This window comes from Mytilus trossulus, chromosome 12 (genome assembly GCF_036588685.1).
Source record: "Mytilus trossulus isolate FHL-02 chromosome 12, PNRI_Mtr1.1.1.hap1, whole genome shotgun sequence".
Taxonomy (NCBI): domain Eukaryota; kingdom Metazoa; phylum Mollusca; class Bivalvia; order Mytilida; family Mytilidae; genus Mytilus; species Mytilus trossulus.
In genome coordinates this window covers 5623069-5637978 of record NC_086384.1, presented here as the reverse complement: position 1 = coordinate 5637978, position 14910 = coordinate 5623069, and the positions used below count along the sequence as shown (strand labels likewise).

Below are 14910 nucleotides of genomic sequence, written 5' to 3'. Positions count from 1 at the left end.
TAATTTTTTTTTATCAGTGATAAATGTTGGTAATGCATGTTAAATGTTTTTCAAGTTAAACATATTACTGCAATTTCAAGGGGTATATTTTTCTTCTCAGTTTTGATAGGTCAGTTAATAAAATTGCTGGAAGTTTCTGATATAAAAAAAAAGATGTGGTATGATTGCCAATGAGACAACTATCCACAACAGACCATAATGAAATATAGGGGAAGTCCCTGTGGTCACCCTACCCCTCATGTTTAAGAACTTTGAAACAGTTGGGATCCACAACTCTAAATTAAATGAAATATAGGGGGAGTCCCTGCAGTCACCTGATTGAGAAATTGGAAACAGTTGAGATCCCCACCTTTAGATTAAACCATATATATTCATGTATGAGAACTAATCAAATGAAATATAGGGAGAATCCTTAGGGTCACCCTACCCACCCCTGTTTGATAACTTAGAAACAGATGAGATCCCCACTCCTCAACCATATATATATTCATGTATTGGACAATATAACAAATCAAATTAAATAAAGGGGAAGTCACTGGGGTCCCCCACCCCCTCCTGTTTGAAAACTTGATAACGGTCGAGATCCCCACCAATAAACCATATATATTCATGTATGGGACAATATAAAAAATCAAATGAAAATTAGGGGTAGTCCCTAGGGTCACCCCACACCCTCGTGTGTGTGTTTTGAGAACTTGTAAAAGATTGAGATACCAACGCCTAAACCATATTCATTCCTGTTTGTCATTTCAAAAAAGATTGAATGACATACAAGGTCAATCACATATGCATATCACTTTGCTAGACCCTAACACCTGTCATTTTATTACAAACTTAGACATCATGGACTTGGGGTGAAGGTGGGAGTCGTTTACATTTATAAGTCAGACCTCACCATTGATCCCTGTAGTAGTATACATTTGTCTGATTTGTGTCTCATAACTTTTGTACTGTACAACACAAACTCAGTTTTTGTTTCCAGCGAAGCAAGTCCATTCATACTTTTACAAGCTTGTACTAAAGTCAACTTGAACTACTAACAGTCAAATAATATGAACAATTACTATCAAGTAGAAGAACTGCAATCATTGCAAATTTGTACCACTGCTGACTCATTAAAGACTCATGACCATTCGTGGTCATGTGCGTTGCTATTGAAAACCTTGATAAAATATGAATTATTTGCATTAATGTTTAATTCATTAAATGAACATAAATGTACAATTATATATGAATGTTTAATGTTTGTTCTTTTAAATCTTTAAAAAAAAAGTTGAAGCAACATTGCCACAGTTTTCATAATTATGTTTGCCTTGTTTTTTGGTTAACTGCCTACAGTGCTTACAGCGCTTTGATTATCTTTTAATTTTTGTGTCTTGCTGATATACTTTAAGCATGTTTAGCAATTTAGGTAATTTTCTATTGATAAACTTGTACATGTATTAAAATAAAAAAAAAATAAATGTCTTCCCTCAAACGTAAAGAGGATGTCTATGATTGAACCAGCTTATCACTTTATCTATCCTTTGTTTTTCTTAGGTTACACTCCTTAATAAGATACAAAAAATAATTCTAGTAATTAGAAAACTTCCTTTTAAAAAACTACAAATTTATTTTTGAACCAGGAAGTTTAATAACACTGTGCATATAGCTAATGCTCCGGAAGATGAAAAACCTGTTCATTAGAAATAATTGCTGGTTAACATGTAAAATAATGGTAGGGGCTTGTTCCTTATGGGCTATCAGGAAGCCATATACTGGAGAATATGATCAATTAATATGCTGATAATCTATACCTAATGATGGCAAAATTATTTTAATTTTTTGACTCACCTTGACAAGGTCGTGGAGAAAAGCTGAAGGGTAATTACTGCTGATCAGGTAAAATAATGATTGGTCGTGTAAAAAAAGTAAATATGAAAATATGAAAGATTTTACTAGCTGATTTAAACATTCCCTAAAAGAAGTGGCTGTCATATACATTAGTAAGTCCAGTTAAATATTCAATTTTAACTAGATTAAAGACAAGATATGTTTCTCAAATATAAGTTGACATTTATGAATTAATTGCAATACAAATTATGGTGTAACCCATGCTTCAAAGTGACTTGGTTTTTCAGGAAAAGGTTTAAAAGGAGATCAGACGCCATTTAAGGCATATGTGAGACATAGCAACCACGTCATACTATAGAATAGACAGTTTTGAATTACTGCTCGCGTCAACTTTCTTATTAAACATCAAAGAAATACATTTATAGAAATTTATTTTAGAAATGATTGTGACAAAGATTTTTTTCTGGAGAGAAATGCAATTTCATCTCTCTGCAACAGAAATCAATAATTTGTTTATAAAATTCTGTACGGAACTGTCAGTATAATAACAACATCAAAGTGACGTGTACGTTAACTCATCTATTTATAGGATTTGTCGCCAATTGTTACAGCCATTTAAATGTAGCGAAGCATTGTAATTGATAAATGGCTGGAACATGTACGATAAATTAACGGTTGATTCTATTTTTCTGCTAATTGTAACGAGCCAGTGACTTCCATTTCTCAAACAAAGAATTGGACTTGGTCTATTTGCTTCTGCTTTTATTCCTGTAGTGATTTTGATCCAAAGATTTATATTTCTGAGGTTCCTTAGATATTGAGTATTTATTGTTTTAAACAAAAAAGATTTAATTGATCTGAACACTTTTATCTTTTTGACCTTTCTGTGGGAATATCTTTATTCCCTCAAGAGATGTTTAAACGCTATACAAAGTAAAGATAGTCTGTCCTTTTCACAAACTGAAGTCTTTAATTCCAATCTTTTAATGTAGTAATTCTTAAAACCAGAAAAGATAACAGCGCACTTAGCACTACTTATAGTTATTCTATTAAGAAAATTGCAATAAATATAAAAAAGGACGACAGAAATTGCGCAAAATGTTCATCAATACAACAGACCATGCTACCAATATGCATTTATTCATTCAGTCAAGTTTTAAAAGTCTACAAAGCTTTAAAATCTGAACATTACATCGACATACAATTTCAAATGCAAGTGCAAATTTCCAGTTTGGTAGGCTACAATGTAGTAAAATTCATTGCTTGAACATCTTTTGTTTGCAAGAGTTTTGCTTTTTCCATTCATTAATTATAGCAACCAAACCATTTTCTCCAGTGTTTAAATGGGTCTGACTTAATACAATATTAAACAATTTTAAAAAGAAAAAACAAACAACCTGATTAAAAATAAACAAAAATCAAATCAGATACGACAGACACCAAATCAACAACAACCACTGAAAAATAGGTTGTAACTTGGGAAAGACACTTAATACAGCATGTGGTAGGGTTAAACATGTTTGCTAGCACTGAACCTTTCTCATGATCTGGGATAATGGTTTATGTTTTTATTCAGGTTGAAGAAATGACTGCAAAGTCTGTCAGCTGCAATATGGCTTTCAGTTTCATGGATTGTTTGTTTAATACAATAAGTTAAGATTTTCTCAAACACTTAGTAAAAATGAAATTGCTTGTTATGCAATAATACCTTGTACTTTTCTTTTCAGATCAATGCCAAGACAGAGTTAGCTTTACGATATAATGACATTTCACCGTTAGAAAATCATCACTGCTCAGTGGCGTTTGAAGTTTTAGAAAAAAGACATTGTAATGTGATGAGAAATCTTTCTAAGGATCAATATAAAAGGGTACGAGAAGGCATGATAAGGTAAATAAATTAGAAAATAATCAACAAAGATTGAGTAGATGAAGATCAGCTCTTCAGAATCATTGAAAAGGTCAACCTATTAATATCCAAAATTTATCTATTGATAATTATAATGCTGAATGAGAGGGAAGAATAAATCTATTGTTAACAATACCACAAAATCTGAGGAATATATCAATGAGATAAGTACCCACCCACATTAAAAACAAACAGACTTCTAAATGTCAAGATATGAACAAGTGTCTTCATCATGTAAAGCAATAAGTCCTGTTTAGTTTCTAAAAAAAAAGGGGTGAATAAATTGATTGAAAATAAGCAAAAATGAATTTAGAACTCTTAAATCTGCACAATGACATATGTTTAATATATTTAGATTCAAAAAACAATTTCATGTCAAATATCAATAGGAGAATGCAAGACAATAGAAAAAGGTCTATTTATAGAGATGTTTCATTTGCACCTCACATACATATTTTGTACGGGGGCCTTGGTGGTTGAAGATTCATCAACTGTATCACTATATATAGCCTATTAAGGTGGTACCTAACACTTTCACTAAAATCAATTTGGCTCGTATAATTTTCATAAAATTTTGACAGAGTATTTACTTTAACCCTTTGACAAAAATACAAAAATTTCAAAAAATTTGAACCAACCATTTTATAAGAAAAATGACTCTGGTTATATAGCAGTTTGACCAACACTAATTTTGGTCATTGAGAAGCTTAATATTCTCTTAACAATGCAACGTAATTAAAACGTTCAGCTGATTTTACAGAGTTGTCTCCTGGTAGTGTTAGGTACCACCTTAAGACTGAAGTTTAGAGTAGAACCCTGTAAGTATACATGCCAGGTGAATTTAACTCCAATCTTAATTAGCTAGGATTGTCAGATTTCCTACTAAAGTCTATGGTTATCTACAGGCACTTTGGCTCCCTCCACATATAATTTAAAATGCTAGTAGTGTTGAAAGTAGTGTTAAACAAAAATAATCAATCAATTAATCATAACTTGTGGGTGTATTTAACAGATCTTGATTAATGTATGTAAATACCTATTTTGTAGATGTACGGTATAGCGTGTTATTTTCCCGGGGTGTAAGTTTCTGCCAATTTAAAAGTGCACATGCAAAGGTATTGATAAAAGTTTTGGATCCACCAAAATAATAACTGCAAAAATATTTCGTATATATACCTTATTCCATGTATTCAATTAATGTAAATCGCAAAATTTTACACCCTCGAAAATAAACCGCTATACAGTATTTTATAGATATTTGTATGTGACACATATTTTGTAGGTGTATTTTAGCAACAGATATGGCCAAACATAATGAAATACTCAGTAATTTTAAATCATGTACTCCGTCATTTGACTTTAACAACAAGGATCATAAAGCCTTGGTAAGTTATACATTATAGATAATATATATAGATAACTGCAGGTTAAATACACCTTCTTGTTATTTGTCCACAATTGCTGGTCATCACAGGCGTTATCAAATAATTTTGACATCACTGACAATATTTGATGCAACAAGGCAAAACAGATTGCAAAGTTAAAAGTTTAAGTGTTGCAGATTCACAAAAAGCATTAACCTGTATGTGCAGAAGGTATTGAAAAAGATATAGTACTTTCAATGGACAAATGCAGAAAATGATATATTTAGATAAGGCTTCTTAAATAACTAAAGGCTGTTCCAGAAATGTCTATAAAGGGATAAGAAGGCACTTATTTGAAATTTGATGGATTGTAATTATTTTAGAAAGATAGCCCAAACAATCATAGGAAATAATCTATTCAAACTGAAAAGGCAGTGGAGTAAAATGAAAGGTGTACTCCAACCCTACCACACAATTATTCCTGGAACAGCTGTAAATACTAAAAAAATATGAAGTAAAGATAAAACAATCATCTTTGAGATCTGCCTAGTTTAGGAACTTTTTATAACAGTAAAATTATCTATTGGTACTGACAGGTCTTCACTTTAGATAGAGTATTTTCTTTAATTTGGAATGTTATTGACTGCTGTATTCCTCTATCAAATCTTCAAAGTGTTATCATGGAAAAAACTGATTACAAAATTGTTCTGAAAATATGAATTGATATTTTAGATGACGATGATATTAATGAAAGTATCAGATATATCAAATGAAGCACGACCTATGGATGTAGCAATGCCTTGGTTAGATTGTTTATTAATGGAATTTTTTAACCAGGTATTTCACACAAACCTTTGTTGTGTGTGCTTTAGAACAAAACAATGTTGTTATTTTACCAATTTTGCACTATTGTGATTTTAATTTACCACACCATTTTATTTTTATTTTTTTCATTTTTTTTTCAATTTTAAAGTGTTATAGAATTTTTTCCCTTTTATTATTATTATTATTTATTTTAAATATAAGTAATATATATAATTTTATGAAGAAAAAAAATGTTTTGATATAATCTCCCTGTTTTGAAATATAAAGATAATAAAGAAAATTAACAAAAAAAATCACAGTTGATTTGGATTTAGAAGTATCCATCCAACAAGTTACAGTTTTATATAAAAAAAATCTTCAAAGAACAAAATATGTTATTTATTACTCATTTATTACTAAAGAATAACCTTGATATTTTCTCTAAATTAAAGTTCAGAAAAAAAAATAAATACAGAAACTTAAATCACAACCTGACCTTGACTTTTCCTTATTTTGATATTAAGAGATGCTAACTTTGAGACAGGTTAGTGGTGGAGTATCTGTATTTAGCTTCTGATGTTAATTTTTCAGTGTGTAAAAATATATTTTGTTGCTAATATTTCTTTTTGTTATCAGCTTATATTTGTTTGTGTATATTTTCATGCTTTTGTATCTGTAGTCTATATGAAAAATTATTGGTGAGTTACTGGCACCTTTTCAACATTACAATGTTTTGGTTGGGAAATGTTTCCTTCAAATTAAAAGGTCTTTTTTTTTGCATCTTTGCTTCATATCTCAAACGCTATAAAAGATATATAGAAACTTGAATAGGCAAAAATGATCAGGAAGTCAAGAACTACAACTAATATAAAAAAGAAGATGTAGTATGATTGCCAATGAGACAACTCTCCACAAGAGACCAAAATGACACAGAAATTAACAACTATAGGTCACCGTACAGCCTTTAACAATGATCAAAGCCCATACTGCATAGTTAATTATAAAAGGCCCCAAAAATATCAATGTAAAACAATTCAAACGAGAAAATAAGGTATAGAGGAAATCATGGAGTCTTTGCCCATTGAAAACCATTGACATATATTTTTTTGCATTTTGCCTTATATGATAATAATCTTAATAGAAACAGAGACTAATAGATCTGCACATCTTGTGCAGTTAAAGGTGTACCAGTTTATTTCCAAAATTTGACAAAAATATAATGAGGAAAATGTTATTGCAGACTTCTCTGGCATTGAAACACCCACAACTACTTAGATGTAGCCCATCTCTATTTTTTTAGTCCTTCCATTTATTAATTTTTTAGGTTTATTTTTATTTTTGTTTTATTAGCTTTTTATGTTTTGAGTGTGTTGTTTCTTCAGTTATTAATGGTCCTCCTAAAAATAGCAGATATTTCTAATGAATGTCGACCTCTGGATGTAGCTGAACCATGGCTTGAATGTCTTTTACAGGAATTCTTCAACCAGGTAAATCAACTCTTACAGTCTTACAGCTTTTATACAAATGTTCGCAGGTTAAAGGTTTGGTTGGCTTACTTTGATTTGTTTGTATTCATGCTTGCTCAAGGATTGTAATTAAGATTGACAATTGAAAACAATATAAAAAAGTAGGAGTCAAACTTGTATACTGTGAATTCATTAATATTCGTTGGATATCAATTTTCAACGAATTACAAGTTTTCTTAAGGAATGTATGTATAATTTGCGATAACCTCCATAAATATCAATGAATATGCAAGTTTTCCTCAAACCAAGAAAATTGGTACCCACGAAAATAAATGAATCCTCAGTATTTGAATTTGAATAATCAAATTTACCTATATACAGGTTAAACTCGGTCTACTTATCTTTTTTTCAGAAGTCAATTGTAATTACAAAACTTGAGCAAACATTTATACAAACAAAGCAAGGCAAGTAAACCAAACCTTTAACTTGCTAGTATTAGGATAACTGAGCTTTAGTTATATTTTCTTATCAATATTAATTGAGCAGATGATCTTTTTGCTTGGTTTTAGTAATTCTATACATGTTTTATCTAACCTATCACTTATCCCTTTCCTCCATGGACATTTTTTTTTTATACACTTGATTCGCATAGGATTAAATCAGGTCTAAGTATCAATGCATTGGGAAAACGAATATTTCATCAAATTTTGTAAAGTCTGATGCAGACATTTTTAGGTCAAAGTATATCAAATGAGGTACTACACAGACGTCAAAAGGCGTCTCTATGGAGGAAAGGGGGTGGCGTCAAAAGGCGTCATTACGGAAGAAAGGCTTAAGAGATATGAATATATTTGCTATCGCCATCTCCATGTGACCTTGATGGTTGTTGTTTCTAACATTATTGAAATTCTTTACTTCTGCAACCACCGAGCCAAGCAGGACAAAACTTGACCACAATCATCATGAGAGTATGAAGTTTCAGAAGAGAATTTCAGCCAAACAAAAAACATTGCCTACATAACTAGAAAATTAATGGATTTTACCATCCATCTATAGTTGCTGTCAGCTGAAAATTATAGCAGTTATCGGTAAAAAAAATCTAAACTATCAACCACGTTCATTCGTGATATAGTTTTTCACACTCCATTCATAAATTGCCAAAAGAAAAACCACCACTGACATACCTTTCAAGTGATTGCACTGTGATAATCCTGACCTTCACATTCTAAGACGATTTTGAATGGTGTAATCAGCCATTGTTTTTACCAGAAGTGTTACCGTGGAGTTCAATTTCATTAAATTTGCATAAAGCACGGGAAACTTTATCACATCAATGAAAAGAACATTACAGGAAACTCCGAAAGTGACGTGTGTCATATGTAAATAAAGGATCCTAATAGAAATGACTATGGCGGAATTACAATGGAAAACATTCTGGAAAAGGTGAAGGTCAGGATTATTACATTGCAATCACTTAAAAGGTAGGTCATTGGTGGTTTTTGTTTTTGACGATTTATGAATGGAATGTGAAAAACTATATCTCGAGTGAACGTGATTGAAAGTTTAGATAATTTTTACCGATAACCACTAAGAATTTCAGCTGACGGCGACTATAGACCAAATGAAGTCTCCTCCTAGGAATCTCATAAATGATAACTTTACATGTTTTGCATTTTTGATCGGTTATCTTGGAAACTAAAGAAGATAGACAGAATCTTAAAGCAACAAAAATTATCAAAATTACAAGGTTTACAGATGAGTAAAAGGATTGAAATTGTCAATCAGCTTTTTAAAGGAGTTATTGCCCCCTTTAGCTTTTTTCTTTTTCCTTTTTTTTCCGGCTTATTTTGAAAACTACATTGATAGAAAAAAGCAATAAACAGCAAAAATCAACAAAGAAGATCTCAATAGGAATATTTAGTTCTCATATCTTAAAAACTAAAATTAATAGAACAAATTGTATAACAGCAAAAACAAATATTTAGTCCTCATATCTTAAAAACTAAAATTGATAGAACAAATTGTATAACAGCAAAAACAAATATTTAGTTCTCATATCTTAAAAACTAAAATTGATAGATAGAATTGTAAATAGCAAAACTTATCAGTATTTCAAAAAATAAAATTTTTAACCAAAAATGGGTTTTTGGAATTGTTTTTGGAAATCTTTTATAGACAGGACAGTAAATAAACTCAGCAATGCTGATAAGCAATACTCAAGTTCACAAGCAAGGTACATAACTGAAATCATAAATTGACTACTTACAGGAGTTATTGCCCTTGTAGAAGTTTTTTGCCATTTTTTAAAAGCTTTATAGACAGAAACAGTAAAATGCAAGAATTATCAACAAGAAAGGATCCTCTTATTGTCAATATGACACAAGTCTTCAATGGACTTCTTATCTATCTGAGTTTAACAGTAGAAAATGATTTGTCTTCCAACATAACAGTAGTACTGCCTAGAGAAACTTGTATTGAATGCCATAGAATTATATGAATATTCTGTAACAAGCTAATTTTATTCTTATTATTGGCACATCAGAAAAATCTTTGAATTAATGATTTTGCTATAGTGATACTTAACTTAGTTAGAAGGAAACAATGCCTAATAAAAGCTATAGAAAGAACACAATGTTTTGCAGATCATTAAAAAGAAAAAAAAACAATATTGGCCAATATTCTAAATATAATCATAAGACATGCAGTGGGATATTTGTTCACTGTTATACATTAAGTTTGAAATATTTGAAAGGTGGCAAGTGTCATTTTAAATTTTATTATTTTAATTGTCTAGAGTGAAAAAAATTTGCATGGCACTAGATGTAGTGTTAGAATCTTTATTTATAAAAGTATCTGATGAAATACAGTTACATAAACAGGTTTTGTAATTGCATCTAACTTAGTTTGTTATTTAATGGAATCAATACGGATACAAAGCAATGGAATAATTAAAAGTATTACCCTATGGTTTTGAAGTGTTAGTACAAAGAGGATAAATGCAATACATGAAATATGATGACTGCATTGAATTTATGATTCATACTTAATTGTTTTAAATGAAAATGTATTAAATTAATAAACAGAGACACTATTTAGTGATTTTGAACATATGTATGTATCCAATTGATTGGTTATTGTTAGGATATATTTCGATGAAAGGAAATGGTATGATTATGAACCCAAGTCAGGCACTTGAATTAAAAGTATTCAAGGTTAACTATACTTTTAGGTGTTTAGCATGCAAAATGAATCCATCAATTTTTAATGCCACTTGGAGGGGCATTATGTTTTAAAGTTTTAGGGTCCATTCATTCATTCTTTCGTTTGTAAGTTTGTCTGTCCTTTTTTCCATCTGTCCCACTTCAGGTTAAAGTTTTGGTCAAGGCGGTTTTAGATGAAGTTGAAGTCCAATCAACTTGAAACTTTTGTACATATGTTCCGTATAATATGATCTTTCTAATTTTAATGCCAAATAAGAGTTTTTACCCTAATTTCACAGTGTACTGAATATAGAAAATGATAGTGTATTATGGATACATTCTTTAAGAAACATAATCCAACATGATGTAGGGGAGATAATTAAATATTCTTACTTCAATATATTAATTGTATATATATAGATGGATAGGAATATCCTTTTATGAGTTCACTATAACTTCTACTTATGTTTTTTTTTTACATTTTAGAGTGACATAGAGAAATTAGAAGGCTTACCTGTGGCCCCATTTATGGATAGAGAAAAAGTCACAAAATCATCATCACAGATAGGCTTTATTAAGTTTGCATTACTTCCATTATTTGAAGCTTTAGGACAACTCTTCCCTGTGATTGAGGTTAGTATGGCGTCTGAAGTGATTAAGTAATTAGCTGATATTTTATAGATAAGAAGATGTTGTATGAATGCCAATGAGACAACTCTCCCATCCAGGTTACAATTTGTAAAAGTTAACAATTATAGGTCAAAGTAAGGCCTTCAACACAGAGCCTTGGCTCAGGACGAACAGCAAGCAATAAAGGATCATTAAAAAATGACATGTGTAAAACCATTCAAACAGGAAAAAACCAACAGTCTATACTCTATAAAAAATATATTCATGAACACAATGTGAGTTTACAATTTGAGGCTCGCACTTTAAAATTGATAATTTAACTATCTTGATTGGATAAATCGGATAATCCACTTGTATCAATGTAATAATCTGTATTTACGTGTGAAGTATAAGCTCCTGCCAGTGATATTGATTGAAATATATATCATGTATATTTGATAAAGAAATTGTGTATACATGTTGATTTCAAAAGAAGAACAAACATTTAAAATTTTTGTGTTTCATTTGTTTCTGCAAATTGGATTGAAATATGCCTGTTAAGAACTTAGAAGGAAAACTATTTCACAAAAAAGCAATACAGTAGTTGTCGTTTGTTTATGTAATATATACGTGTTTCTCGTTCTGTTTATATAGTTTAGACCGTTGGTTTTCCCGTTTGAATGGTTTTACACTAGTAATTTTGGGACCCTTTATAGCTTGTTGTTCGGTGTGAGCCAATGCTCCGTGTTGAAGGCCGTACTTTAACCTATAATGGTTTACTTTTTAAATTGTTATTTGGATGGAGAGTTGTCTCATTGACACTCACACCACATCTTCCTATATCTAATACATGTATTACAAAAGGTAACAAAAATGAACTAAGCCCCTGTTTACACTTGTACGAAATTGAATCAATCTTAAAAAGATCAGTTTGTGTTTACATTGCACAAGCAAGATTGATTTGAGATCAATAATTTAATCCAGAGCGCGTTTACACTACAACATAAAAAAAAACCGATCTGCCCCTATTACCTTATATTCTTAAACAAATAATCCTAAAAATAGAATATTAAAGGAAATTCGGCATCTCGCACGCACTGCAAAATGATGTAAAAATAGTTTGCTCATTGGGATCAATCTAAGCGTTTACACTAAAATAAAAATCGATTCAAATAAGATCAATCTTTTAAAAACCACCTCTGGAGGTAGACTGTTTAAGTCCGATTAAAGCTCAGTGAAGATCAACCTTTTTTGCTAGTGTAAACAGTGTCTAAGATTAGAATTTAATTTGGTTGATAGACAAAAGAAACAAAATGAGAAGGTAAAAGTTTAGAAACTAAAAATTAAACAATAAAATTACACTAACAAACTTAATATGTGGTGAAAAGTAAAATCACAAAAATACTGAACTCCTAGGAAAATTCAAAATGGAATGTTCCAATTTAATGGCAAAATCAAAAGCTCAAACACATCAAACACTTCTTATGTAGAAAAAAGTGGATTAAACCTGGTTTTATAGCTTGCTTAACCTCTCACTTGTATGACAGTGGCATCAAACTCAATTATATTGACAGCTTTGTGTGAACAAAACAGACATAAAAGGTAAAAATGTCAAAATAGGATTACAACAGTCAACATTGTGTTTTATCTTAATCACTTTACAGACTAACAGATATGTAACAAAGAAGTATAAATAGGACTAAACAATGGTTACTGATAAGGACTTTAAGTTATTTAATATTTTACCACTTGATGCAATATACAACTGATTGTTTCTATTTGTACAGATCTTATCAGATAAAAATCATATTTCGAGAGTAACATTTTGGATATCACTTGCATTTCAGAAAGACATTATTGGACCAGTACGAAATGCGTTAGAATATTATACAGATATGCAGCGAGCTTTAGAAGAGGAAAAGAAGAAAAAAGATGCTGAAAGTTCTAAAAATGGCATAACTAAATCAAACAGTCAGAGCAAAGTACCTGTATAGCACTGTAAAATGGCAAAAGTTTATTACAACTCTAATAGAGACCGTCTCAAAATGGGGCAGGAACTTAATGATTAAAGAAGATGGCTGACAAATGAGCTTCATAATTGTTATACCTTTAATGGATTTCGGCATACTTTTTTTTGTCAAAAATCATTTTTTTGGGGTAATAAAATAGATATTTTAATGTCATTTTTATAGTATGCCAATTTTTATCATACTATATACAAGCTGGTTCATCTGCCCACAGTTATGTAATATTTCAGTTATAACTCAATGTATTTTTGCAAAATTGAGCATCTTTATTTTTTTTCAAGAAAGACAAGGTATTTGTTGTGAATAGCATAAAATTTAACTTGAATTTAAAAAAAATCAAACACTGTTTAAATATTTATTTGTAAGTTGTTTGAAATTAAGCATGAAATTTTTCAAAAAATCTATGGCTTTTGGTGTTGAGTCAGAAAAAAATCCATCATAAGTGAACATTTTGAGACAGTCCCTTTACAGTGAAGATCAAATTTATCTACCTCTGGTATATGTTACAGTATGTAATAAGTGATACATATACTCTTTATGTTGACTGTACTCTGGTAGTGTTATTGTATTCAGCATAAAAAGGGTCTTTCAAGTTGTTGGCACTTTTTGTGGCTGCTATTGTGCTTTACATAATGGACCTATTTAAACAGTGTTTTAAAAAATGCTGGATTTTTATTTGATGTAAAATATGATGCAAGTGGATCAATTTTGATAGACTTTCTTGTGTGATTCGTTGTTAAATTTTAAATTAAATATGTGTGAAATTATTGCCACTGGACGCAATTTATTTCACAACTTGAAACAACAAACTTATTATGTTTATGCTCAAAGTCAATGTGCTCTATTGGTAGTGATTTTCTTGCTGCTAAATAAAAAGAAGGAGAAAACAAGTGTTATACACAGCTACTTTTGGATAGGTAATATTTCTGTACAGTACTAGAAATTTACTTTTAATATTTAGTACTATCTCTTTACTTTAGAATTATTGTAATATTTAGGTACTTGTATTTTCCAGTACTTAATTTGTACTTAAAATAACTTCAAAAACGCTGAAAATGTAAATGTGCAACCCAAAATCTGTAGTACTTAAATTTCAAGTACAAATCAAGTACTGTAAACTATAGGTACCTCAATCTTACAATAATTCTGAAGTGACAAAATAGTACTGAATATTAAAAGTAGATTTCCAGTACTACAGATATTTGGTACAGAAATATTACCTATGCAAAAGTAGCTGTGTTAACAGATTATTCAACTGTGAACATATTCATTAAAGCAATCACGTCAAAGTTTTGAATGTATCTTTCCTGAATTTTTATAATTACAACAAAGGAAAGATAACCACTTCAATATGTTTCCAGAATTTCATAAATTGTTAAATGATTTAAGGTTGAAATTTCTATTAAATGTTTAATTTATATTGATTTAGATTTTAAAAATATAACAAATTTATATCTTTCAAAATTTTTATTAGAGAAAGATTTATATTATAATTTTCTTTTATAAAAAAATCAAAGTTGTATTTATATCTTTTTGATCATTAAAACTTAATATATAATATAAGTTAGATAAATTTAATATTACAAAATAGTTCTTTTCAAAGAAGAAAAGGGAAAAGTTTGACGTTTTAAACAACAAAAGGGAAAAGTTTGGCGTTTCAAACAACAAAAGGGAAAAGTTTGACGCTTTAAACAATATAAA

At 30.1% G+C, this 14910-nt stretch overlaps 1 protein-coding gene across 2 annotated transcripts in view; it reads left to right on the top strand.

The window, feature by feature from the left end:
* LOC134692176 (high affinity cGMP-specific 3',5'-cyclic phosphodiesterase 9A-like) overlaps positions 1-14102 on the top strand; it is a 73762-nt gene extending 59660 nt beyond the window's left edge. The window contains exons 9-13 of one of the 2 annotated variants that reach the window (XM_063552626.1): positions 3561-3721; positions 5022-5124; positions 7290-7394; positions 11060-11206; positions 13030-14102. In XM_063552626.1, coding sequence (XP_063408696.1) covers positions 3561-3721; positions 5022-5124; positions 7290-7394; positions 11060-11206; positions 13030-13176 — 663 coding nt within the window. In that variant the 3' untranslated portion in view covers positions 13177-14102. Of the gene's footprint in view, positions 1-3560; positions 3722-5021; positions 5125-5835; positions 6025-7289; positions 7395-11059; positions 11207-13029 lie in introns of those variants that run through there. The other variant, XM_063552627.1, reaches the window with a different exon arrangement.
* Positions 14103-14910: the final 808 nt, after the last annotated feature.